The sequence below is a fragment of the Hyla sarda genome, chromosome 11 (genome assembly GCF_029499605.1).
Source record: "Hyla sarda isolate aHylSar1 chromosome 11, aHylSar1.hap1, whole genome shotgun sequence".
NCBI lineage: Eukaryota > Metazoa > Chordata > Amphibia > Anura > Hylidae > Hyla > Hyla sarda.
In genome coordinates this window covers 37,795,378-37,823,282 of record NC_079199.1, presented here as the reverse complement: position 1 = coordinate 37,823,282, position 27,905 = coordinate 37,795,378, and the positions used below count along the sequence as shown (strand labels likewise).

General features: G+C 42.6%; 1 protein-coding gene across 1 annotated transcript; it reads right to left on the bottom strand.

The window, feature by feature from the left end:
- Positions 1 to 2,752: 2,752 nt before the first annotated feature.
- Positions 2,753 to 27,036, bottom strand: LOC130295984 (potassium channel subfamily K member 1-like). Its single transcript, XM_056547377.1, has 3 exons — positions 26,402 to 27,036; positions 17,843 to 18,238; positions 2,753 to 3,941 (listed from the first exon to the last, which is right to left on the bottom strand). The coding sequence occupies exons 1-3, from the start codon at positions 26,712 to 26,714 to the stop codon at positions 3,682 to 3,684; spliced, it is 969 nt and encodes a 322-aa protein (XP_056403352.1). The 5' UTR covers positions 26,715 to 27,036; the 3' UTR covers positions 2,753 to 3,681.
- Between the last annotated feature and the right edge of the window lie 869 nt (positions 27,037 to 27,905).

Below are 27,905 nucleotides of genomic sequence, written 5' to 3'. Positions count from 1 at the left end.
CCTTCAGTTGAAAGTCATGCACATAACAGATAATGTCACGGGGGGCACCAGAGGAGTTATGAGCCCTATCTAGCTTTATGTGGCGAGAGGAGGGCTTGCCCAATAGAAGATTGAAAATTGCTTCCAGCATGACTTGGAGATCCTCATCATGCGTTGCCTCAGGAAGACCCCAAATCCGTATGTTGTTGCGCATGCCGCAGTTGTCAAGATCCTCAACGTGGTTTTAGAGATCATTGAGAAGTACAGACAGAGAGGAAACCCTGGCCTGTAGCTGTGTGAGGTCAGCTCTGGTGGAGTCATGGTCCCCCTCCAGGGTCACCACACGGTCAGATACATGTTGAAGGTCCTACCCAAAAGATTTCCGCCCTGCACACTTCTTTAACTTCAGAAATCAAAAAATGAAAATTGTCCTTAGAAGGCATTTAAGAAAGAAGCTGACCCCCAAGCAGATGGAGCAGGAGAAGGACCAGGTAATCCAGAACAATTTAAGTCCAGCTCAGACATAGCATCCCAGGAGGGGCTGCCCCCGGCAGGGGGAACGGAGGCTTCAGGCACACAGAGGAAGGAAGGATCCAGGCGACCCCTATCAGTAGACCTCTTAAGGGGTTAGGGGGTTGTGAAGGCGGCAGGGATGCCATACTTGATAGGACCACAGCAGGAGGCTCCGCAGGCCCAATGTGAGGAGAGAGAGGGACACCCAGGCAGGGGATGAGGGAGAGGTGAGGGCAGCATGAGACAAGCCCCAGGAGATCCCCTTATTAGTGGAGGGACAGCAGTCCTGTGGTAAGGGCAGCGTAGAGGGGGAGACAGGAGCTGACCTGGAAACTGCAGCAGGGTCCTATAGCACGCCCACCGTAGAAGATGGCGGCCAGGCAGGTGCGCAGGATGGAGCCAGGATCTCACAGTCTTTGGGCGGAGGACAGGCAGAGGCACGCTGAGCACTGGGAGAGCCCTCAGGAGGAAGTCCTGAAGCCCGGGCAGAGGAGGCGCAAGGTGGGGATCCCTCCGAAGCTTCGGTGGCAGCAGCAGACAAGCTGCGCTCCATGTCACCACTCCCAGGTGCTGAGGGAAGATGGTGGAGACAGCTACCGGCCCCGGGGCAGGAGAGGAGCGCGGGCAGAGGAAGCACTCGATACTTCGGGCTGGCCTGGAAGGCTGAGCAAAGGATGCAGAAGACTTCAGGCGTTGTTTAAAGGTCCTCCCCATGTAAGTAGCTGAAATGCACAGCGGGCAATTTACAGAAGATGGCCACGTGGAGCTCAGGCGCCCATCTTCTCTCTTATCCACTGGTGAAATTCTACAGTGTGAATGGGTCAGCAGACCCATTCCCACTAATGCTGGATTAGTGCAGCACAATATCCAAGAACAACTCCTGAACGGAATTTCACAGAGATTCTGTAGTGTGAACACACTCTTTCCCTAACCATATGGTCTCAATTTGGAGTTTAGAGGTTCTCAAGTTTAGAGTGGAGTTTTGAAGACAAGAGCAGAGTTAGTTTTCAAGGCCTACCAGAATCACATGGAACCAAACCTGGCTACCACATGGGTTTACTCAAGATTTTCAGCTTTGCCCTGGCCTGAAGGATTTTTTGTCTCTCTCTTTTGTCCCTAGGAAATTCGACTAGTTTCTAAGAGTCAGAGGGGTTGACAATTTTAAACACCCCTTAGCTGTCTATGCCTTAGTGGACCTCTGAGCCAGACCACCTTCCCACTGCCAGGAGACCATCGGTGGTATTCTCTCAAACACTCTCAGCAATCCATCTGTCTCAGGAACTTCTGAACATGCTACCTCTACTGCTACCTGTTTAAGCTGTGTGCCTCTTCTTGATGGATAAAGATAGATGTGCCCATGGGATTAAAAAACTAACATCTGCAGAGCAACCTCTCTTATTTTACAGTTTGTGGTGACCCCCAGGCATGTATGCAAGGCCAAATTACACTCGAGCCATTGTAAAAGTCTCCTACTGAGGGTAGGACTACAACCAGTAGTCAGCCATGGCAACAACATATTCTACTTTTCCCGTGGGTACCACACAGAGTTTCAGAAAGCTTGGCTAGATCTTGTCTCTGAGATCAAGCTGCAACCCCTGATTGCTGTTATCCCTGCCATATGCATAAGCATCTTTATTTGGACATTTAGAGAAGAATGAGGAGTCTTCCCAGCATGCTACCTTGAGTTAAACAATATCACAGACAGAGAAGCAAACAGGGAATGAATACAACAGCTTCTGTAAACTCATTGGCTACGTGGAGAGAGAGAGTCTGCTCTGTAGAGCAATATTCTGCAGCAGGCCTGGGCAGGGGAAATTTTGCAGAAGTGTTTTGGGAGGAGAGTAGGAGGCCTGTGATAAAGAACGGAAGACAAGCAATGCATTCTAGATATTGTAGTACTTAAAAATTGCTAATTCAGAAAGTACAGGTGATTTCTGACATGGAAAGATAGAACTACAGACCCACAAAACTGAAAAATGAAAAGAAATGGGGCAGACAATGCTCTACGCTTCTGCAAAAAAATGTTTTAACCTTACATCGAAGAACCTCTTTTAATTTATGACAAGCAGAGAAGCATTTGTTTATTTCTTTTTAAGCAGGGTCAATATAAATATATATATTTGTATACTGTCATTTAAAAAAAAAAAAAAAAAAAAAACTGTACGCATAGCTCTATGGCGATGGTGTATAGAGTTACATAGTGAAGAAAAACAAATATTACCAATAGCCTGAACTCTGATGACCAGGCAACCACACATTCTACCATATAGATTGGCCCAAATCAAAATCTAAAATGTTCTTAAAAGACACATGAAGACAAAACAGGAAAGGCAAAATATTATTTTAATGTTACATGCAAATGTCACTATAAGTGCCAAATCAGACCCATTAGCCTTGCCCATTTTGCTCAGAAAAAATGCAATTAATAAGGGCTACAGACCACTTATTTGTCTTAAAGGAGTATTCCTATTGGTAGTATCTGCCATCACTTTATGATCAAATGAAGCCCTTCCAATGGAACCACCACATTTTCAGAGAATGAAGAGCCAGCTGTGTTGGTGTAACACTAAGTTGACTTGACAACAGTGTCCTGGCCACCTACCGTGCAACCAACTGCAGTTTACTGCAAAGCCAGGTGGCCGACACACTGCAATGTATACAGAACTCAGAAGGGAACACAACACTAAATCAGTGCTATGGTCCTTCATTCACAGGATCAGTGGGTGTCCCAGGGGGATACTCTTAGCAGTACAGTGATGGCATATACATTTTTTCCTAGAAAGAGAACTACTCTTACCCATTGGATGTATCTGATATTGTAACTCTGACTTGAATTGGGATGAGCTGCAATTCCAGATACTGCACAAGTAGTACTGTTTCTGGAAATCAAACAGACCCTCTTGTCTTGACGTTCCATTCATTTTTTAAGGAGCAAAAAGTTAAAATTCTACATTTTCATTCAGTGACATTGAATGTTTTAAGTGTTAGAAAACTGGGACAAGCTATCCAATGGAAGGGACCATACTAATCAGACACTATCTAAGCTATTAATAGAAAGGTAAACATTATAATCTGTATCTCAGTCTCATGTACCAACTAATAGAGCAAAAAGGTTAAAGCAATTAAACATGTTCATCCCAGTGGTAAATGGTCTTTATAGGGAAACAAATAAGTGAAAAATTAGAACCATCAGCTAAAAGATGGGTTGATGGTCCCATACGACTTCTCAGTGGGAGATACTGAGTGCGGAACCCTCCTCCTCCTCGTTTCATCATGCTTCTGCACATAAGGAAACTCTGAGTCATATGGTGGATTACGTTCCATCTCCTCAGCTCTCTGGCTGTCGTCACACCCAAATAAGAACAGATTGAAAAGCCGGTCACAGTTCAGAAGACTCTTCAATATTTCAACCACAATAAACACGGCAATCATCCCGACTAATAAATAACCTGGGGAGAAAAAAAAAGAAAAAACACAAAAAGGTTTTAAAACATCTAAAAAATAAATATGTCCAGTAATTAAATGACTTCTGCCATTGAACAATTGCTATGGCCGCCGGCCACAAGCCAGCTAAGCATTCTCCAGACACAAACATTTATATAGATTTACCTCTAGGCACTTTGCTAATGATGGCATGAACATATATTTTTACTGTATCTTTACAATGTCTAAATGGAACCAATTTGTTTTCTTGAACCTTGATTTTGTCATATGGGTGATGTCAAACATTAATAGGTTTTCCTTGATTGGTAGAGCAAGAAAAATAAGGTAATGGTATAGAATGAAGGAGTATTATCATATATTAAGCCCTGTTTGGCTATACATACACATGAAGAAAATAATTATTCTAAGACCCAAATACAGTAAAATAACCATAAAATAGAATAAAGCATATACAGTATTTAATTATCAAATTACACATGTATGCATTTTCCCATTTTAGGATAATTGGGTCTGTAATATTGCCACAATATTGATTGATGGAGAAGAGCACTGTGCTTACTCTAGGGAGAAAGGGTTGCCTTATACTGATGTAACAAGTGGGACCACCATGCCTATAGCCCCTTAGCAGCTGATTTTAATATAGGTTAATAAAAAGACCAAAATTGTAGTGAGTATATCTGGTTCTGGCAGAAGGGTTAATTCCTCCTAAGTTCTAAACAGTCTGCTACTCCTTGCCTGTAGAAAAGATGATCCAAACGAAATCCTCATAGGAAAAATATCCAGCACTCATGTAGGAAAATAGATAAAAACTGTATACTTTATTCCATCATGATTAAAATGTTCAGGCGAACCACAACATTAAAATCCGACGTGTTTCGATAGTCCGTTATCAAGGTGCTTAAAGTTTCTAACCTAGATAACATATGAATACAATAGTCTTTCCGCATGGTACGCCCCCTATCTGCCAGAAATAACCCCTGCTGCAATCAATGCAAATAACATGAACACACTAATTGTAACAGGCAATACATATCTGAGAACATCAGAAAGGGAAAACGCAAAAGGAACAATCGCACCAGTGTAAATACATATTTATAAACTTATAATAAGCTACAACTCATGATATCGCAAGATGTTCCATATGCATTAAACCCCTCTGAAACTACTTAAATACAGTACAAGCAAGATAGGGCTGTTCAATTAAATATGTTCTAATAAAATAGCATTGTTGTCCGAACGGTTATTCATTCCTTTTGAAATGCGAGTGTCCATCTTTAAAATCCAATAGACTTATAAGCCACTTACCCCCGCCACTTACGGGTGTAGACAGGTGTTCAATTGCAACCACCTGCATAAATATGTGGTGGATCCTCCTTGTCTGTGTTTGTGTTCTTTCTACACTAGCTCCTGAATTGCTCCTTACCTGATCTATCATTGGCTAAGTGACTGGACTATTCTTTTTTCCGTATTTGTACTGTAAGCAATCTAGGTTTGTTTTCTGCCTGTCTGATTACTTTTTAACTGTTTGTCTGTTAATCCCTTATGTTTTTTTTTTAAATCTATTTCTATGCCTGCTAACCTATTGTATCCAGATAATGCATCCCAGGCTTCTGTACAGTGTTTAATGTATTCAACTCTACTATGCCTTGCTTTGTAGTGGTAGAGTAGGGTCCGGCACCATTCTCGGGGCCATCCTATTAAGGAAGTGGGCACCCCAAAAGGCAGAGACAGTGGCCTAGGTGAGCTCAGGGTTGTACTTTTCTCTGCCACACGTGACAAAAACATCATGTAATGTATATGGCTGCATTAAAACACTTTGGGGAGGGGGGGGGGTGTATTTATCAAGACTGGCGTCTCACATGCTGGTGTTAAATAATCCCCCACAGGCATGCTGGATTTATGTAGAAGCACACGCCCTCTACATAAGTCCTAGCGAATCTGAGGCTTGTGTGCCATTACCGAAATCTACGCCAACACTGAGCTGCCATTGATTTCAGTTACAATGTATTCCTGTTTGCAGGTTTAAGATAGATATGCCCCCTTTATGGCGATTGAGCCATTTGGAGAGCACAGCGCAAAGTGTAAAAACGTTGCAAACTTTTGTGAAAAGCTAATAATACAATTAAAATACTTAAAAAAGAATATACGAAATAATGGTCTTTCCCCAACACATTCTAAACATGTTGCAAAATAAAAAATACAAAATAATAAGTAAATCCAATAAAATGTTCTCACTTTTTTGCACTGGAATCCTGTAATGTGCCATGAATTTATTGTACTACAATTATCAGAAGAATTGATACAGGGTATCTAAAACCCAAATGATAATATGTCCCTTGGTGATTAAAGGATAGAAAATAAATTGCAGGTAGAAAACCACCAATCAGGCTCCAGATGCAGTAAAACTTAACTTTTACTTCAAATTAATAAAATGACAATATACAGTGACTAATGATAGCAAATATTATTGTTAGTACATGTACTAACAATAATATTTGCTATCATTATCTATGTACCCTATTGTGGTTTCCTCTTACTCCCTGATGAGCCCCTGCAAACAGGAGGTGAAACGCATTGGAAAAAGAGGTTTGCCAATAATTGTATTTGTGATCGGGGCTACACATACTTACTTGTTATAGATATATATATATATATATATATATATATATATATATATATATATATATAACATTTAAACGTAATATATCGGTCTGAATTGTGCCCAATGACCGCGACGGAGGCCACGCCTTTAGTGGGCATGCCCTGTAATGGATGAAATGAAGAAATTAAAAGAAAAAAGAAAAAGAGGGAGGGTTGGGTACGCAAAATGTCACGAACCCCCCACCGATAGAAGGCAGGGGCGTTCTATACCCCTGCCCCCACCCACAACCCCTTATGTCCCGCCTGGACGTGCAGAAGGGTGGAGATACTTCCGCCCCTCTCACAAATACAGCCTAATTAGGCTTTACACATATTGCACATATTGTGTTTTGATTACCCCATCCCCGATCCCCACTTAGTGACAGGAACTCCTATTTAGGTAGGGTTTTCAGTGTAGGTTTTCACCTGTATCCCTTCCCTGTCCTTTTGCATTTTTAAGATTCACTGTGTATTGCCATTTTTTTTTTAATTTGAAGTAAAAGTTAAGTTTTACTGCATCTGGAGCCTGATTGGTGGTTTTCTACCTGCAATTTATGAATTTATTGTAACCTGATTAAAGAACCCTCCCATTGGAGCACCCACCATATTCTATGCTTGGAGTGTGGTGCCAATCTCACACTAATGGTAATGCAGCATGCCTAATCTATATACAGCACATAATGGATATTCATAGACATAACATGCACTATATAAATAGCATAGGGCACCAAATGAATGTTTGATTCATTAAGTAAATAGTATGAACACACGCTTATCTGGTATGTTTTGCTACATCTGTATTTAGAAATCTAGTTTTCAAATTCTCTACAAAGGAAGTGTGAATTCATAGAAAGGATCCCCTGATCAGATCTCAGCCCCATTAGCCAGAGAGGATGCTACACAGAGCATTTCTCAAGGCCTGGCATATCTGTATAATACACAACCAGCTAATTGGTTTGGGGAACAGTAGTGGGTGTCCTACAGATTACAAATAGATTCCTTAAAAGGGGTATGCTAGGAAAAAAAACTTTTTTCTTTATATCAACTGGCTCCAAAAAATTTAACAGATTTGTAAATTACTTCTATTAAAAAATCTTAATCCTTCCAATAATTATCAGCTGCTGAAGTTGAGTTATTCTTTTCTGTCTTGCAACAGTGCTCTCTGCTGACATCTCTCTGCTTGTCTTGGGAACTGCACAGAGTAGATGAGGTTTGCTATGGAGATTTGCTTCTACTCTGGACAGTTCCCAAGACAGGTGTCATCAGAGAGCACTTAGACCGAAAAGAACAACTCAACTTCAGCAGCTCATAAGTACTGAAAGGATTAAGGTTTTTTTTCATAGAAGTAATTTAGAAATCTGTTTAAATTTCTGGAGCCAGTTGATATATATTATATATATATATATATATAAATAAAAGTTTTTTCCTAGATAACCCCTTTAATATTTTTGGCTCTTTCATTTAGAAATTTAGTTAGACTTCGCTCAAAGATCAATGTGTTACAGGGGTTATCCCCAAGATAATTTATTATCCACCCACAGGATTTGTGAAAGTATCTGATTATGGGGGTCTGATTGCTGGGATCCTTATCGATCACCAAAATGGAAGTTTCTTGCCCGCTGAGTGAACAGAGCTGCAGCATTCTTGACCACTGATCCATTCACCTGTTGTGGGACTGATGACGATAGATTACCAAGGTAATAAATTACACCTTTAATTGTTAAAGTGCCACATAGAAAATGATGCATAAAATATGGCAAGTACAGAGGTAGACAGCCTCATCTTGATCCCTGGAGCATTAAAATATTCTACTGCACGCCTGAGAAAAACGTTCCTAACACATTGTACAATTACACCTCTCCCCGTCTCAGAAAACCAGCGTTTCCAAGACTGACACAGAATGCCGGGTGCTGCACAGAGATCGCGGGGAGTCCCCAGCGGCAGGATCCCCGCAATCAGACATCTTGTTCCCTATCCTTTGGATAGGGGATAAGATGTTTAAGGCCGGATAGCTCTTTAATATGTGTCTATAACACAGCCATACGAAAACAGCCTCAAGCAATAATGAACTTTGACCCCATCATTTCATGTCAGAAAGATATCAATTTAATCTAATCTACTTTGACCAACTATGTCAAATTGAAACTTGGTCATGTCTCTTGGTCCAGATACATTGTCACCTTACGTGATCTATGATAAGAGCAAAATTGACAACAAGACAATATTGGAGCTAGTTAAATGTACTCTTTTAAAGGCTATGGATGTTTTCTTTACTTGTGTTTTACCTTGAGTTTAAAATGTTGCAGTAAGTCTGCAATCTTCATTCTTTTGGGTTTTTCAGACGCTTCGAAATGTATCATGTATCCTCTCCTCACTGTCCATACTAATCTGCTGTTTACATCCCCCTTCGCACGTTAGCAGGGGTCAAGTTCTGGGGAAAAAAATTGTGGGAGCTCCCCCAATATTTCCACTCAAAGGTTGGTTGTGGAAAAAACTCCATTCCCATGAATTCCTGCAGGAGTTGATCTCTGCCCCTTAGGCTATGTCCACACAGCGGAAATTCTGATTGGAATTCCAAAGGAAAATTCCGCAAAATTTACTTCACATTATGTGCAATGGGATTTCTCTGTCCCATTCACACATTGTAGTTTACACAGCAGAAATTCCACATTCTGCTCTGTTCGAAGTCATGTCTTTAAATTTTGCTGAATTCCGTTCAGAGCCCCATTATATTTAATCAGACTGATTTGGAGTGGATTCTGTGTTTCGAAAACATAAATTCATAGAATCGTGCCCGCATATGTTTCCCAATAAATCCGGCGAATTTGAATTTGCCGCCACTCAGGAAGCATGGGACCCCGGTGCCAAGCAAAATCAACAGGGCTGGTAGCCACAGCTACAGAGTGATGCCATGAGCAGCATAAAAACCAGGAGGAGGAGGAGTTTGATGCTGGAATGTGGCCAGGTAAGTATGTTGCATTAACATATATTTCTTGTATTGTCTCTATGGACTATAAATATATGTGGTGCCATGGGTGGAATGTACAATTTGTTAAGCCAGGGCAATGTTAACCTACATGTTCCAAGGATAACATAGCTCTCCTGGGCCAGGCGTGGGGACAATAAGGACCACAATGCCAGGTTATGAAAACTAGCTTTACTGAGGCAGGAATGTTGTTAAATCCTTCACAGTACAGATTTTGGGCGGAGGGAAGTGCCGAATGAACCCGAGAAGCCTGTCACCTTGCTGGGACTGGTAGTGGCTGAGACTTCATATTTGAGATAAATGACAGCCCACGCAAAATTTAGAGACTTTGTACTGACCGACTCTCTGACTGAAGACTATTTTCCCCCTGAGCTTTGTGCTTTCCACCAGGCTTGAACTTCACCTGAGTGATGGGGTTTTCCTGAGATTTTGCGTGGCTGCAGAGTTGAGTTTTCTTCTCCTTAGGCTTCTTCTGACTTTTTCCCCCACACTTCTCCACATTGTACACAGACTGTTCCTCAGCTAGAACTGAATTCCTCCAGCTCCAACTCCTGACTGAACAGCTCTTAGCATTCCTCGCCCAATGGGGCATCCATGTCACCTGGTTTACTCAAAAAGCCACATTCCCTAAAAAAGACAGTACATCATTTATCATAACACAGGAGCACACTGCAATAACAAAATATAAAATGTAGTAGTGGGCCCAGCACAGTTACAGCAGGGATGCCTGAGGCGAATTATAGCCCACAGGATGACAACCTGTACTGGGATAGCACAAATAGATACTAACCTACCCTCACCAAGCATAGTATTGCTTTAAGAAGGTTAGAAGAAGCAGCTTTGTGAATGTTGCTGCCATGCTCCAGGCAAGAGCAACTGCTGTATACCGAAGTTAATTGAAAAATAAAAAAATGTTAATTAAAATGCATGAATGGCCTTTATGCAACCAAAACCTTAAAATGTAATTAGTATATAGAACACAGTGCATTAGCCAGCAGAAAATACTAATTGTTTAAAAAAAATAAAATAAAGCTGAGAACAGACCTTTTTGCATTTCAAGCAGACACATTGCACTAATAAAAGTGAGATCTACCGTTTGAGATTTCTATTACTCTTTCAGCATTTATTTTGAAAGCAAGAACATGTATCAAAAAAAAAAAATCTATTTGAAAAATTGTATTTATTAAATGGATTGTATGGGTCTTTATCCTGCGCACTGTATAAAGTGAGCATTGTTCAGGATTAGAATTTTTTTTTGCTTTTTCCTGAAACACTCGCTTGTCTAGGGAATATGTTTTGCAGCTGCTGTAGAGGCAGGTAAGTATTCAAGGAGTACAGCTAACACTGGCTGTACATAGGGAGGAAAGCATACATGTTTGGTGTCGCAGTGTGGAACCAGCCTGTCTGTTGGATTTCACTTTACTGTGTCTGCTCCGGCCACAGCTCAGGTTTACATGTTGTGTGTGTTTAATAATGTAATTCAATGTGTTGTCATTTTGCTAATTTCTTTATACTTTTTGTTGTCACACAAAGTGTTAACTTTGTTGGAGCATGCATAGAGAATCATATGAGCACTTAATCACATGGCCATCCAGGTGTTCTGCCCTGCTCCATCCAGGTCTGTCTAGACAGGGAGGAGCTAGTTAGTGAGTTAGTTGAGTCCTGTCAGGGCTATGTAAAGCATATCTGTAGTATACCTGCCCCATACCTCTAATGGGGACAGGTTTCAAGTCTATCTTTTAAGCCTACCATTCCAGAGTGGTTATTCGCCTGCATACAGACCTGGCTGACCAGGTCGTCCAGTCAGTCAAGTCTGTCCTCGTCAAGATAAAAGTCAGCTTGGGGAGAAGTACTGAGAGCCGACGGGTCCCATAGCAATCAAAGGATAATGTGAGTGAAAGTCTCCAGCAGCTTCAGTCCATACAGATCCACCCTGAAGGTCTAGGCTGTTGGCAGCTACTTTCCTTCTCTATAGTCCAAGTTTCCTACTTTTTCAAGGCTCTGTCAGTCAAAAAAGTCAAGTCAGGTCAAGTTTAGTCCAAGTTATATTTTCATGTGAAAAGAACTACAAGTCCCAAAGTGCCAAGAAAGCAACTGTGGTTTCCTACTGCTACCTTCAGCCTAAATCGCACTAAAACTCAACTGTACTTGTTATATTGATTGTCTGCAATCCCATAAAGTTAAAGGTGGTATCCCTAACCTTGTGGTATTCCTTGCCGGGCACTTGGCACTGGCAATTACTTCATCCTTGTGGTGTGGTGGTTAACGCTTCTGGCATCACAAACTCTAGTCACAGTCACAACACCCTTTGTCTACCTACACACCACCCCTTTAGTCCCCACACAAGTGGCGGTCTGCAGGGGGAAACAACATGAGCTGTGTACAATTGCCAAAAGAAAAGAGCACCACAAGCAGTCTCTAGCCTTACCAACCAGCTGTTGCAAAAGCTGTAGGCACCCTGTTGAGAAACACTGGTTTCGAATGTTTACATTTTTGCAGGGCACACTCACATGAGTAAGTATATAAATAGTAGTAGGTTCCAAACTGCAAATCAGGGGCTCTGAATGTAAAAGAAGATCTGAAGATTGCAGACTCAAAACGTAATACAACTTTTAGAAGGTTTCATGTGGCTGAAAAAAATTGAGGGTGCATTTTTGAACATTTTTGGCCTGGAGCTAAAGCCTAAAAAAAATAAAATATAAAATGTTTTTTTTTTTTATTTGAGGTATATTTGGGGCAAATGTGTTACTAATAGAGTTGAGCAAGCTGAGCCCCTGAACCCAGAATCGCTCAGAGCTTAGGGAGGGAACTTGGCTCGCCAAACCTTCAAACATTGCAGATCCGGCTCGTGCGAACTTGACAATGTTGACGCTGTGCCGACCACTGAGAGAACAGCCCAGCAAGGGAGGAGTTAAATAGCCCTTGTGACATCATTGCTAGAGGCGGGGCTACACAAGAAGAGGCCCGGACCAGAGACAAGATGGTAAATATCACTCTCTTCACTGTATACATTATACAGCCATTTAACACCAATTAACCTTCCTTGCTGGGCCAGCGCATATCACTCAGCCCAGCAAGATGTTACAACTTAACCCTTTCAATGCTTTCTGAAAGCTCATTCAACTCTAGTTACTGATGATGTGCTAAAATACTTTTTGCAACTATATGAAAAAAAAAAAAGAAGAAAAAAAAATAAAAAACTGACACTCAATTTTATGTAACACCGGGTACACACTATGGCGATTTTCTCCTACTCTGGACAGTACTTAAAATGGACAGAGATGTCAGCAGAGAGCACTGTGCTCGTGATTCAGCAGAGAGCTCTGTGTTCCAAAAAGAAAATAATTATCTCTGTAGTATTCAGCAGCTTAACCTATCCTGCTCTGGACTGTTCCACAAATGGACAGAGGTGTCAGCAGAGAGCACTGTGGTCAGGCAGAAAGGAAATTCAAAAAGAAAATAACTTCCTGTGGAGCATACAGCTGATAAGTACTGGAAAGATTATGATTTTTTAATAGAAGTAATTTACAAATCTGTTTAACTTTCTGGCACCAGTTGATTTAAAACCACCATAGTATCCCTTTAAAACAGTCATTTTAAATGGGCACTGTCACCAACTTTATTTTTTGATATGTTGTAGTACTTATGTACTACAAAATATCTCTAATATACTTTTATTATGGTTTTTTTTTTTTTTATTAAAATTGTTTAATTTACATTTGAAAACCGGCCACTAGGGGTCTCCCTCCTAGTGGCCGGCCGCAGCCTGGCATGACGTCACGCCTGAAAAAGGACCGATGCGGCCGGGCATCGGTCCTTTTTCATTCAGCCTGCGCTCGCTCCCTGCCTGTCAATCAGACAGGCAGGGAGCGAGCGCATTGGCTCCCCGGCCACTGGCTGGGAGGCCACTCCTCCCACACATCGCCGCCGCCGCCTCGTCGCCGCCGCTGTCCCTGCACGCTGGCTGCCGGACTCTGCAGTAAGTGTAATGGGGGGGGAGGGGGGGTGTTGTGATAGAGGGAACGGGGTATGGCGCGGGGGGGGGGGGGGTAGGGAGACGGAGGGGACGGGCTAGCGCCGCATTTAACTAATAGTTTATCTACACAGGGTGCCTCCAGCTGTTTCAATACTACAACTCCCAGCATGCCCTGACAGCCAATAGATGTCAGGGCAAGCTGGGAGTTGTAGTGATGAAACAGCTGGAGGCACCCTGTGTAGATGAACTAAGGGCGGAAGTCCCCCCCAGCAGGCATCAGTGACGTGGTGCCTGCTGGGTAAGTCTGCCTGGTAGTGAGCACACTGCCAGGCAGACAAAAAGCATTTTTAATTTAGTAAAAATTAAAAGCAGGGAGGGGGTTAGGGATAGATTGGTAATAGGCAGGGACAGAAAAAAAAAATAGGATGGTGGGAGCTACTCTTTAAAGGTTTAGGATAACGCAATCACAAAAGACTACCTGGAGTCCTATGCGGAAAAACCCACTACTTGGCTCAGATGTTCTTCATCTTATACTTCAGTCCAAACCTCATCTGGTATAAGCATCAGCACAAAAACTATGTGCCAAGAGCTTCATGGCATGGCTTTTCATGGTGGGGGCAGCTGCATGCCAGCCTTACATCACCAAACAATGCCAAGTGTTGGACAGAGTAATGTAAAGCCAACAAGACTGTACTATGAAGCAGGGAAAAGGTATTCTGTGGAGTGACAGGTCACAGTTCACTATACGGTGGTCTGATGGACAAATCTGGGTTTGGCCAATGGCAGAAGAACGATACCTACCTGACTGCATTGTTTGAGTTGTAAAGTAAATTTCAGTTCTTGTACTGGGAGAATGGTGTTCTGGCCTTTGTGTAATTGTAGAGTATTTTCTATTTAAGTCTAATCTTAGACATTCTTCTTTGTACTCCTTCCCACTTGTAAGCGGACAATTGTAAAGGCACGCAGAAGCGGTATATAGCATTGTAATACCAGCTGGGTTTTTACAATAAGCCTTTATGAAAGGAAATTTAGAGGAACCTATGCAAAAATGAGTGTTGTATAATTCTGGATGCAGGGTTATGAGGACTATAATCATTCCATGACCTTCCAGTAAAGAATTGAATATTGAGGGCACAGCAGGAGCCCATAGGAACCTTCTATTACCAGCTCCTGCCTACAAAAACCAAGAAGGCTTGGTGAAGTCCGCCAACACGTCCCTCAGACCTCTGCTAAACATGGAAAGTATGTAGCAATGAGAGGGTCTGAACAACTAACTGCTTATGAAAGGAATCAAAGTGTTTCCATTTCTGTCTATTTTAGTATATTCCATTGTTCTCAATAATCCTTTTTAAGAATTTTGACCCACTAGATATTGAAAGATCATGGTAAACAGTAACTGAATGGTCTGATCTTCTTAAATTGCTTTTCCAGGCTGCAATGATTAAATGACCTATGATCAGGATAGCAATTAGAGATGAGCGAACTTACAGTAAATTCGATTTGTCACGAACTTCCCGGCTCGGCAGTTGATGACTTTATCCTGCATAAATTAGTTCAGCTTTCAGGTGCTCCCGTGGGCTGGAAAAGGTGGATACAGTCCTAGGAAAGAGTCTCCTAGGACTGTATCCACCTTGTCCACCCCACGGGAGCACCTGAAAGCTGAACTAATTTATGCAGGATAAGTCATCAACTGCCGAGCCGAGAAGTTCGTGACGAGCGAACTTACAGTAAATTCGATTCATCTCTAATAGCAATCATCAGCTGTTTGGGGGAGCTGCGATGTCCTAACTACACAGTACATGGGACCAGAAGTCCTGCATTGTCCATTTAGTAGTGGTGGAACCAGGTCAATGCAACAAAGCTGAGATGAAGTTACCTGTACCATCAACATACAATGAACGGTGCAGAGTTTCTGGCTCTGTTCTACGTATAATGTGTGGACGCCTATCCTCATTTAAATGGGTTAATTAGCTTTAATAAAAACAAAAAAAAACCTTATCCAGAGGACAAAAGGATAAGTGTCCAATCGTGGGGCTCTGACTACTGTGACCCCCTACAATCTCCAGAGCCCTCTGGCACCCACCTTCTGAGATGGATTGGTCTCGGCAGTGACTGTTCGCTCAGCCAACCAACAACTAAGGTAGGACACAGCTGCGGCTGGTGATTGACTGAGCGGCCTATCACTGCAGAGACTCTTTCCTTTTTAGAAGGTGGGGGGCCAAAGCGCCTTGCTTGAAGAGTCATGCACTGTTCTTGAGATCGTAGGGGGGGTCTGACGATATTTAAAGCTAGATAACCCCTTAACAGATAACAGTTACACACGATTTGTCTTTCTACGATGGTGGAAATATAATGGGATCTGGTGCCTCGGCCAAGCAACTTGTTAAAAAATGTTGTTTAAACACCCAGAAGTGGTTAAGTGCATAGCATTCCTTATATTAAGTTTCCCTAGCCCATTCCCTATGCCATAACCATCAGCTCTGGTGTCCAATAAGGAGACGAGAAATATTGCTGAGCGGAAGGGCTGAGAATCTCTCAATAGAGAAATGCCGGCCTCCCGGGCACATACTGTGGCGACAGCTACAGTACAAGCTGGGCAAGCTGCATGACCCAGACATCAAGTATTGTTCCACTATCCTCTCCGACCTCTGTATAAGGCTGTAGGCAGTTTTGATGGCTCACAATTGTGGACAGACTCCCTTTAAAATACCGTATTTTTTGCCCTATAGGACACATCGGCGTATAAGACGCACCCAATTTATAGGTGCAAAATCTAAAAAAATAAAGATTTTGAACCCAATAGTGGTCTTCAACCCGCGGACCTCCAGATGTTGCAAAACTACAACTCCCAGCATGCCCGGACAGCCGTTGGCTGTCCGGGCATGCTGGGAGTTGTAGTTTTGCAGCATCTGGAGGTCCGCAGATTGAAGACCACTGCATAGGAGGTAATACTCGCGTGTCCCCGCCGCTCCGGACCCGTCACCGCTGCCCTGGATGTCGCTCCATCGCTGTCGCCATCGCTCCGGAATGTCTCTACTGCCGGCCGGGTATGCTCGCTCTCCGTCGCCGCCATCACGTCGTTACGCACGCCGACGCACGTACGCGCCGACGTGATGACGAGGAAGGAGAGCGCCGGCCATACAGGGGATCCCTGAACGGAGAAGACACCGAGGAGGCAGGTAAGGTCCCTCCCGGTGTCCTGTAAGCACTAACCCGGCTATTCAGCCGGGCTGTTCTGGACCGCCGCGGTGAAATCGCGGTGGTCCCGAACAGCCCGACTGAGCAGCCGGGTTAGTGTCACTTTCCCTTCAGACGCGGGGGTCAGCTTTGATAGCCTCGTCTGAAGGGTTAATACAGGGCATCACCGCAATCGGTGGTGTCCTGTATTAGCCACGGGTCCTGGCCGTTGATGGCCGCAGGGACCACCGCGATAGGGGTGTATTCACCGTATAAGACGCACCGACTTTTTACCCCCAGTTTTGGGGAAGAAAAAGTGCGTCTTATACGGCGAAAAATACGGTAAATGTCCACTTTTTAACATGTAAATTACAGGTGCAACTTAATGTGCCGATTCATTTCTTAATAGACCTTCATAGGAAGTAGAGCTCAGTTTTTCCCTGATACAGAGCACTAAATACCCCTACAGACAAAAGTTTATTATTTAATTTTGGCTACCTGCAGCTACCACTATGGCAAAGGGATCTTACTAAATACTGATTTAAAGTGTACCTGTCATTAACAAACATTTTATGTAATGTAGATAATACCATTATATGTATATTTGTAATATACATTGGTTAAAAATGTGTATATTTTTGTCCCTGCAGCTATTGCCTGTGTGTCTCTATGAAGAGTCCAAATACAGGAAGTGAGGGTGGACAAGCAGGGCTCTGTACACTGAGGAAAAGCAGGACAGTGTGCAGAGGCTCTATAACACACTCCTGGCTCATACATCAGGATGATTGACAAGCCAGCAGTCTGCACAGAGCCCTGCTTGTCCTACCCTCACTTCCTGTTTTTGGACTCCTCATAGAGACACACAGACAATAGCAGCAGGGGCAGCATTTTTTCACCCAAAAATACACACAATTTTTAACCAGTGTATATTACAAATATACATATAATGGTATTATCTAAATTATATAAAAAGTTTTTGTTGATGACAGGTACACTTTAATTTAATGTGTAAACAATATACAGTATGACTCTAATCTCTCCATCTGTCTATGGAGGGGAATTGGCCAAATAAACATATTTATTCATGGCAAAATAATGATCTGTATTAATCTGAAAGGCATACTTACAGATAACCAGAAGCTTGTACAGAGCGGGCATTCGCTGGCCACTTTGCTCACCAGGAACATAATCGCCAAGGCCAACGGTACTCAACGAAATGAAGCAAAAATAAAGAGCATCAATATAGCCCCAGTTTTCTTCAATAGCATTGAAAACCACTGCAGGAATGAAGAAGAATAGAAGTGAGAGGAAGGAGACTACGACGGCAGCGTAGATCCACTCCAGCTTGATACGGGCAAAGTTACACTGCAGGTGAAGGACACGGATGGGCTTGTCACGAAGTAGAAAGAGAAGGTTCCGAGCAACAATAGACAATACAGATAAAGTGAATGGGATTCCAATGACTGAATAAAACAGGCAAAATATCTTTCCACATAGGGAGATGGGAACCGGATGACCGTAACCTGTAAAATAAAAAGCAGGAATATTATTAGGATAACGAGTGCATATTTACAAAACAAGGTATATATAGATAAAGAAAATACATTGATTAAAATAAGACCAAGCTCATACTTCCAAAAATCCTAATTTCCATGATGTGATCTAGGGATTTTGCAGAATTTATTTCCCTTAAATGAGGAAAATTAGCTTTTACCTCATGGGGTTTTTGCCTTCCCTCAGGTCAACACTACAGGTTAATAGACAACAAATAACCAAAAATTCCCACATGATCTATCATTTATCAAATCATAGGAAGGCCCTCCTTTGGCACTGACCAGTCCAGGCCTCAATACGCATAAAGCTCCATACATAATAAAGCTTTTACCTGAATGCTTGTTCAGTTGACACCCCCCCCCCCCCCCTTACACTTGCATTCTCAATAGGGAGAAAGCCTCTGCCAGAATTTTTGGACTTTGGTTTATCTCCATGAGCACAAAAAGATCTGGCAAGTGAAGTCCAACATGCCTGATTTTTCTCTTCCCTGATATCTATTTTTGGAATAGAGCCAGTAGGCAACACCTATCTACTGTGTATGTGACCAGCTTAAAAGGGGTTCTCCACTGGCCAGCATTTGGAACATTTAGTTCTGAACGTTGCGTTTGCGTTGTGGGGTGGGGAGGTCAGCCACGCCCCTTCATAACATCACACCACACCCCTCAATGCAAGTCTATTGGAGGGGGAGTGGCGGCCACCACGCCCCCTCCCATAGACTTGCATTGATGGGTGTTTGGCGTGACGTCACAGTTTTCATTATGGGGAAAGGAAAGGTAAGCCCCAGCCAAACAGCTCTGGCATTGGCTTTTCCCTCCCAGAACCCAAGGGTCAGACAGCAAACATCCAGCACACTTGACCCTTCTCTCCATTGACATGATCTGTCAGTGGAGAGTCTGTAAGCCTCCATGCACCTTATACAGTCGTCCAAACCTTTTGGTGGAGAGTTCTGCTGACTTCAGTATAAGGTGTATGAGCACCTAACTCTAGCGAGGCCTGATAGCAGCCTCATGGACTGCTTAATGCTAAGTACTTTACACAGTTTGATGCTTTTTACATCTTTTTTATTCCTATTGATTTTGCCTTCTATTTTAACTAATTTTATCCTCAAAGAATAGATTCTGCTCATCACTGCTGGCATTGTGAGTTGGATGGATATATATATATATATTTATTTATTTATTTATTTATTTTTTTTTTTTTTGCAGTGATTTTTTTCTCTACACATTTAGAATGGATTGTTCCTACATACACCCCTCTGTGGAGTCACTACTGGTTAGTTACAATACCTACCTCTAATTCAGTGGAAATAACAGGCACACATGTCTCTTTGTAAAGTAATTTAATATTCCAGTGCAAACAAACATTTCTATGTCCATCACAGATAATAAAAATGATTTACTAAGCAGTCTTAGGTAGGTCTAAGCTGTGAGGAGGCTGTCAGTCACAGGAAAATCAATGTATGCACCTGCAAGAAAATGGCTTTAATCAAGTTGTTTCTGATTGAGCCGCCCCCTATAAATACATTTTCCTCTGTGCCAATGCACTGTAAAATAGGTGTAAGTTCTCCTTTTTAGTATTACAACCAAAATATATTAATAAACTGATAGGGAGTCGCTGGTGAGTTACAATGATGGGAAAAAATAAAAAATAAAATAAAAAGGATAAATAATACAAATTCAATCCGCGTTAGGCTAGGATTACACGTTTCTTTTCCTTCCGTTTTTTTTTTTCACAGAAAAAAAATGCCAGAAAAAACACCAGTGCAATTTCCTGCGTTTTTTCTGGCGTTTTTGCATTTGAGTGGAAATTGCATTTTTGGCTCCTTTGAGGTTTTTTCAAAATTTGTTGACCAAAAAAAATAAAAATAAAATAATGCGAAAATTTTACAAAATTTTTATAAATTTTTAATAAAAAGTGTGTGTGTTTCACTTTTTTCTCTATTTTTAAAATGTTTTAGGTAGTAATACTCCCAGCACGGAACAGACTGTTCCATGAGGGGAGTAGTAGTACCTGTACTAATAGACATATCACCCCAGGTGTCACTCCTGACACCTGATGCCAGGGGCGTACCTAGAGCATTTGGCACCTGGGGCGGACCCTTTGTTTGGCACCCCCCCCCCCCCCTCTAATTACACCCCCTCCCTCCCCCTCCTTAAAAACACCCCCTACTTCAGCGCATTCTGATCCTCTATGTGAAAACAATTATTATTATAATCCTGCCAGACACTGCTCTCTCTGAATACAATACTGCCACACACTGTGCTCTCTGAATATAACACTACCATACACGGTCCCCTTTTAACATAATACTACCACACACTGTACCCTATGAATATAATGCTACCACCACACACTGTACCCTATAAATATAATACTACCACACACTGTAACCTCTGAGTAAAATACTACCACACACTGTACCCTATAAATATAATAATACCACACACTGTGCCCTCTGAATATAATACCACACACTGTACCCTATGAATATAATACCACACACTGTACCCTATAAATATACTACCACACACTGTACCCTCTGAATATAATAATACCACACACTGTACCCTATAAATGTAATACTACCACAAACTGTACCCTCTGAATATAATACTACCCCACACTGTACCCTCTGGATGGATCAGCCAGGATTTCCAGCCACCAATGCCAGATGCCTCAGAGTAGATTGACCAAGCTGCTACACCAACATTTCCCAATTATGGTTGGTTATGAAACCCTCTTGGGTTATCAATTAGGGCTATGGAACCCTCTTTGGTACTGCGATTGCCTGCTCCTGGCTCATCCTGTGTCTTTCAGGAACTACTTGCCTCACTGATGCTTCTGGCCTTGGGCCTTTAAATTTTTGTATGTTTAGCAGTAGCTAAATATATGCTTAATGCAAATGTCAACATTGATCTTTAAATGTAAGGGGTTATGAAACCCTCTTGGGTACTGCGACTGCCTGCTCCATACTCATTCTGTGTCTTTCAGGAACTACTTGCCTCCCTGCCCTCAGGCCTTCAATTTTTTGGATGTTTAGCAGTAGCTAAATACATGCTTAATGCAAATTTCAACATTGACTTTTAAATGTAAGGGGATGGTTATGAAACCCTCTTGGGTACTGCTCCTGACTGCTCCTGACTCCTTCTGTGTCTTTCGGGAACTACTTGCCTCCCTGATGCCTCAGGCCTTGGGCATTCAATTTTTGGATGTTTAGCAGTAGCTAAATACATACTTAATGCAAATTTCATCATTGACTTTTAAATGTAAGGGGATGGTTATGAAACCCTCTTGGGTACTGCGAATGACTGCTCCTGACTCATTCTGTGTCTTTCAGGAAATAATTGCCTCCCTTATGCCTAAGTAGCTAATACATGCTTAATGCTAATTTCAACAATGATCTTAAAATTCTCGGCGCTTTGCTAGGGCCTTCTCCTACCCCGCTGGGGCCGATCCGAGGACCTCACTAAACCATCCAAATCGGTAGGAGAAACATGCGGTGTGTACAAAGGGCAGGGACTTAATGAACCCGAGCTTATGACCGGCGCTTAGTTGTGATTCTTCTTTCCTGGCAAATAATTGCAATCCCTGATCCCTATCGCGAAGGGGGTTCAGCGGGTTACCCGCACCTGTCGGTGAAAGATAGACACACACTGGTCCGTTCAGTGTAGCGCGCGTGCAGCCCCGGACATCTGAGGGCATAACACACCTGTTATTGCTCGATCTCGCGAGTGATCGTGCAATGTAAGGGGTTATTAAAGCCTCTTGGGTACTGCTGATGCCTACTCCTGACTGCTCCTGTGTCTTTCAGGAAGTACTTGACTTCCTGATGCTTCTGGGCTTGGGCCTTTAATTTTAGGATTTTTGAAATACATACATACATGCTTAATTAAAATTTCAACATTTATGGTGCAACGTATGGGGTTATTAAACACTCTTGGGTAGTGTTTTTTTCAAATTTTCTGATAATTATCACAGTAATAAACTTGAATTTTCCACAATAACAACCATTACGCCATTGAACGATTGTTGCGTGTGATTTTTTAAGTAAAATTTTCAAAAAATAAATACGCAGAGGGATGAACTCTGCTTCTTTATTTCATAAAAAATTATTTTATAGAAGAATGTCTTTTGGTGGTCCACCATCCTGCATTATAGAGTCTTCTGGACTATTGGATATGCGCTTGTTCTTAAACAAAGGTACAAAAACCAAAAATGGCCTGTCAGGGCTATGGAGACGTTGCGCCTACATCTTAGGGCCACATGAGCCCTATGGGTGCTTGTGAGATTAGGTCCTTTGTACCCACACGGCTGGGTCCGGGACACAAATTTTGATTTAAATTTAAAATAAAAAAAATCACACATTTCAATGGTCTCCTCATGCTGCAGCCAACTCCAGGCTGCATCATTCTGGTAAAGAGCACTCGCTGTCCTATATTTTCGTTAAAATTTTTCGTCAAAGAGGTTTTTATTAGGGATTGTAAAGCTTTGGTGCGTACTCATGCATCAGCCAACTCCAGCCTGTGTCATTCAGGCAATATATGGTTTACTGATGGCGCTGCTGGGCCTGGGTCTGGGAATTTCAAATGTTCTCATAGGTAGCACCCGCTATCCATAAGTCTTCTTCATAAATTTCTACAATTGTTGTTTTTTTTTTTGAGGGATTGTGAAGCCCTAGTGTGTACTCATGCATCAGCCAACTCCAGGGTGTGTCATTCATGCAACATATAGGTAGCACCCGCTGTCCTAAATATTCTTAAAATTATTTTAAAAATGGTTGTTTTTTCTTTGGGATTCTGAAGCCCTAATGTGTACTCAATGCTGCTTCCTGCTACACTCTGTCAGCCCGTTGGTCCTGCGACAGTGTGCTACTCCGCCTCCACATCCTCTCCTCCTCTGTGTCTTAAGCCTCCACTGCTCGGACAAGTGGCCCTTCCATGTGTGCAGGTCATGGCGGTGTCACGCTGTTCTTCACATGGTTTGCCTTGGCGAGAAGTCTTGGAAACAATTGCCGGTCAGGGCAATGGAGACGTTTCGCCTAAATTTCACTGCCACATGAGCCCTGTGGGGACTTGTTGGATTTGGTCCTTCGTACCCACACGCTGGGGTCCGGGACACGCAAAGGTTGTTTTAAATTTCAAAAAAAAAAAATGATGGCGCTGCTGGGCCTGGGTCTGTTAATTTCAAATTTTCTCATGGGTAGCACCCGCTATCCAAAATCTTTTTCAAAAATTTCTAAAATTGTGGTGTTTTTTTTGGGGGGGGGGGGGGGGATTGTGAAGCCCTGGTGTGAACTCGTGCATCAGCCAACTCCAGGCTGTGTCATTCAGGCAATACATGGGTTACTGATGCCGCTGTGGGGCCTGGGTCTGTTAATTTCAAATTTTCTCATAGGTAGCACCCGCTATCCAAAATCTTCGGTTTAAATTTCTTAATTCATCTTTTAATCTTAGGGATTGTGAAGGCCTAGTGCCTACTCATGCTGCTGGCAACTCCGGGCTGTGCCATTCATCCACTATATGGTCTCCTCATGCTGCCAACACCTCCATGCTGTGTCATTCAGCCACTATATGGTGTCCTCATGCTTCAGCTTCATCCAAGCTGTGTCATTCAGCCCCTATATGGTGTCCTCATGCTGCCAACACCTCCACACTGTGCCATTCAGCCACTATATGGTGTCCTCATGCTGCCAACACCTCCATTCTGTGTCATTGAGCCACTATATGGTGTCCTCATGCTTCAGCCTCATCCAAGCTGTGTCATTCAGCCACTATATGGTGTCCTCATGCTGCCAACACCTCCATTCTGTGTCATTGAGCCACTATATGGTGTCCTCATGCTACAGCCTCATCCAAGCTGTGTCATTCAGCCACTATATGGTATCCTCATGCTGCCAACACCTCAACACTGTGCCATTAAGCCACTAAATGGTCTCCTCATGCTGCCAACACCTCCGCGCTGTCAGTCACTATATGGTCTCCTGACACTGATGCCACCACCAGGCTCTGTCATTGTGCTGGTGTGCGGCAGTGATTCTAAAAGCGATGCCGGTAATCTGCATGTTATTCTGAATAACAGTATTTCACTAACCCAGCACACTCCATATGCGTTTTAGAACACAGCAAAGTGTTCTGTACCCCTATAGAGGCTGTATGTAGGCTAGAAATAGCCTTTTTTAATATAGGTTCGCCACGAAAAAATTGGGATCGAAACAAACTTTTCCGGAAAATTCGGCGAATCGGCCGAATCGAATTTTAGAAAAGTTCGCTCATCTCTAGTGATGATGTCATCTTGTAGTTAACATAAAGTCAGCTGACCCAGAACGGACATCCTGCTCTGACACATTAAGCACTGAAAGGTGATTACGTGACTAAGCTACTATAGTAAAATGTATAGATGCAGCTGTGCTGGAACAAAACAAATAACACTGTAGGACAAGTAAATGACAAAATTATTGCCACATCACGTGCACCACAGTAATAAGTCCGGTGCAACTTTTGCCTGTCTCAGCTAGTCGTTTGCTGTCTCTATTCAAGGCGCAATTTATAAACATGTCCTACTATATATGCATAAGATGACCTTAAAGGGGCTGCTTAGCTTTACAACAGTGGTCTATCCATGCAAAGTGCCTTAGTGCTGTTTTTTTTTCCTTGACTAGGACAATACTGTATTAACTTGCACTGCTGCTACTAATGGTCCAGCGATTGCATGGATGACCATTTGTAAACAGTAAGGGTACATTCACATGGGCAGGTTACGAGTAGAGATGAGCGAACCTACAGTAAATTTGATTCGTCACGAACTTTTCGGCTCGGCGGTTGCTGACTTTTCCTACATAAATTAGTTCAGCTTTCAGGTGCTCCCATGGGCTGGAAAAGGTGGATACAGTCCTAGGAGACTGTATCCAGAAAGAGTCTCCTAGGACTGTATCCACCTTTTCCAGCCCACCGGAGCACCGGAAAGCTGAACTAATTTATGCAGGAAAAGTCAGCAACCGCCGAGCTGAGAAGTTCGTGACGAATCGAATTTACTGTAAGTTCGCTCATCTCTAGTTACGAGCGATGAAAACCCTCAGCAGCTCATAACCCACCTGTGTGAATGCAACCTTAGGAGGCTGCAGCTCTGTGGCCACTTAAAACAGCATACCTACCTCATGTGAACATACCCTAAAGCTATGTTCCCATGGCGTATTTTATGGGGAACTTCTGCCCTGAAAACTTCAGGTACCAGCAGAACAGCAGGCACTAGGAAATGTGATGTCCACAGACGGCAATGCATTTCAGAATGGATTCCGTCGATAGTATTGACGTGTCTCTCAGCGGAGGATGGAATCGTTATTTCCGCAGATGTTTCAGCTGCAGAAAGTGTGCACAGTGCAGCAGGATCTCATTGAAAACAGTGGAACACTGCTGCAGCAGAATTTCCAAGCTGAATTTTTCCACTGGATTCTGTTAGGATTTTTTTTTTTTTTTTTTTTTTAATGCTTTTGAAGCCTAAGACAAAATGGATTATAAAGAGAGCACATGTATAAAAAGAGGGCTAAGACAGATCCTATTTTTTTTTTTTATTAATTCCAGACTTAGGCTTTACACACGTTCACACAGCTTATAATTTGGCATTGCGTGTTTTAGGTGTAGAAATTGCGCTGGTTACTGCATCAAAAACCACACACGGCCACCTTTGCAAAACCAGGTCCAACTAACATTAATGAAGGGGAACCACACAGAAGGTACATGTAATTTCCTCACAGTTCTGTGTTGAAGCTCCCATTGGTGTCAAGAGCAGCTTCAGGGCTGGCTTCTCCCGTGCCCTTTGTTCCACAGAGACATGCAGCATAATTGTTACAGAAATTGTTGCGATTGCCCCATTCATCTAAATGGATTTGCACATACGGCTTAACAGGTATCAGGGTAAAAAATATCAGACATCTTACAATAGGTGCTCATGTACAGACAGGGTTGGCCTTCCTAAGTGTCCCCACAATAGTGCCCCCTTATGGACATTCTATTAATGCTTCAGTAACATCTGGGAGCTGAAGATTTTACATTGCAGAAAAACCATAGCAGCAACTTTACCCAAGGTTCAAGTGAAAGGAGATATAGTATCCAAAATCTCATGGTCTGGTTACCTACCTATAGTGGTGAGCGTGGTACCAGTAAAGAACAGAGAAGATACAAAATCCCACTTGACCTCAAAACCAGATATATTCCGCTGGACTGACACACCAAAGCTCCTGACAAACAATGCTTTCCGGAGAAAGTCATCTAGATGTTCCTCAGAGAGACAATGGTGTGTTTTCAGGAATTCACTCCACAAGTCTTCCACCTTCTCCCTCAGCTGGTCCTCATAGGGTTGTTCCAAAGTGGAGAAAACGAAAGCCCCGATCACTAAATATAAAACATAACTGAGCAAGAGCAGGAGGAAAAGCAGAGGAGAATGGCTCATTGTGCTACTGTATAATGGCGCTATTCAGAATAGACCTGGTTGACTTTTTTTGGGGTGAATGTGGAAATCAACCTGAACTATTCAGGTAGAACTTGGGCCAAAGATCACTCCACATAACAATTAACTAGTCCTTGGCTCTAATAAGACCTGGTGTGGATCAGCAAGATTGTAGTAAACCTGAAGAGTGAATAAACAAATGAGGATACAATCACATTCCGAAAACTGGATGATGACGTATACTGTTAATGGACGTGCGGACCCCATTTACTTCTCTAGCCAAACAGAGTTAACCCTAGTGATTCAGTTCGGGGTGTGTCCACTTATAAAGGGGGCTGTTACGCTTTTGAAATAGCGCATACGTTTCGGCCATAGAATTAAGATCCACTGCTCCCGGTAACCGTATACCATACCTTTTACTGCAGGATGCCGACAGATGTGATTAACGGAGCGAGGAACGTAGTAGTGTTCATACCAAAATAAAGTTGACCAGTTGCCCATAGAAACCAATCAGTTCGCTTCTTTCATTTTTAAATTTTGGGGGGGAAAAAAAGACAAGCAATCTGATTAGTTGCTATTGGCAACTTGTCAGCTTTTCATCTGCACAGGTTTTGATAAATCTAGAAGTTCCAGCATAGTGTAGCTTCACACCTACAAAACAAATATGGGGAGATTTATCAAGACCTGTGCAGAGGAAAAAGTTACCAGTTGCCCATAGCAACCAATCAGATCGCTTCTTCCATTTTCCAGAGGCCTTTTAAAGAATGAAAGAAGCGATCTGATTGGTTGCTATGGGCAACTGGTCGCCTTTACTCTGCACAGGTTTTGATAAAATCTCCTCCACATTGCTTGCTTACTTTTTAAGAGCATTATATGGGGGCAATGGGGGAGATTTATCAAAACCAGTGAAGAGGAAAAGTTGCTGAGTTGCCCATTTAACCAATCAGATTGCTTTTTTCATTTTAGAAGGGTCCTTTCCAAAATGAAAGAAGCGATCTGATTGGTTACTAAGGGCAACTGGGCACATTTTTCTCTGCACAGGTTTTGATAAATCTTTCCCAATGGGGGAGTTTTATCAAAATCTGTCCAGAGGAAAAGTTGCTGGGTTGCCCATAGCAACCAATCAGATCGCTTCTTTCATTTTACAGAGGCCTTGTTGAAAAGGAAAGAAGCGATCTGATTGGTTGCTATGGG

Coding starts and splice junctions, on each gene's coding strand:
- LOC130295984 (XM_056547377.1), bottom strand. CDS start 26,714: ATGAGCCATTCTCCTCTGCTTTTCCTCCTGCTCTTGCTCAGTTATGTT. Junction 18,239..26,401: donor TACCACGCTCACCACTATAG/GTAGGTAACCAG, acceptor TTTATTTTACAG/GTTACGGTCATCCGGTTCCC. Junction 3,942..17,842: donor GTACAAGCTTCTGGTTATCT/GTAAGTATGCCT, acceptor TTTTCTCCCCAG/GTTATTTATTAGTCGGGATG.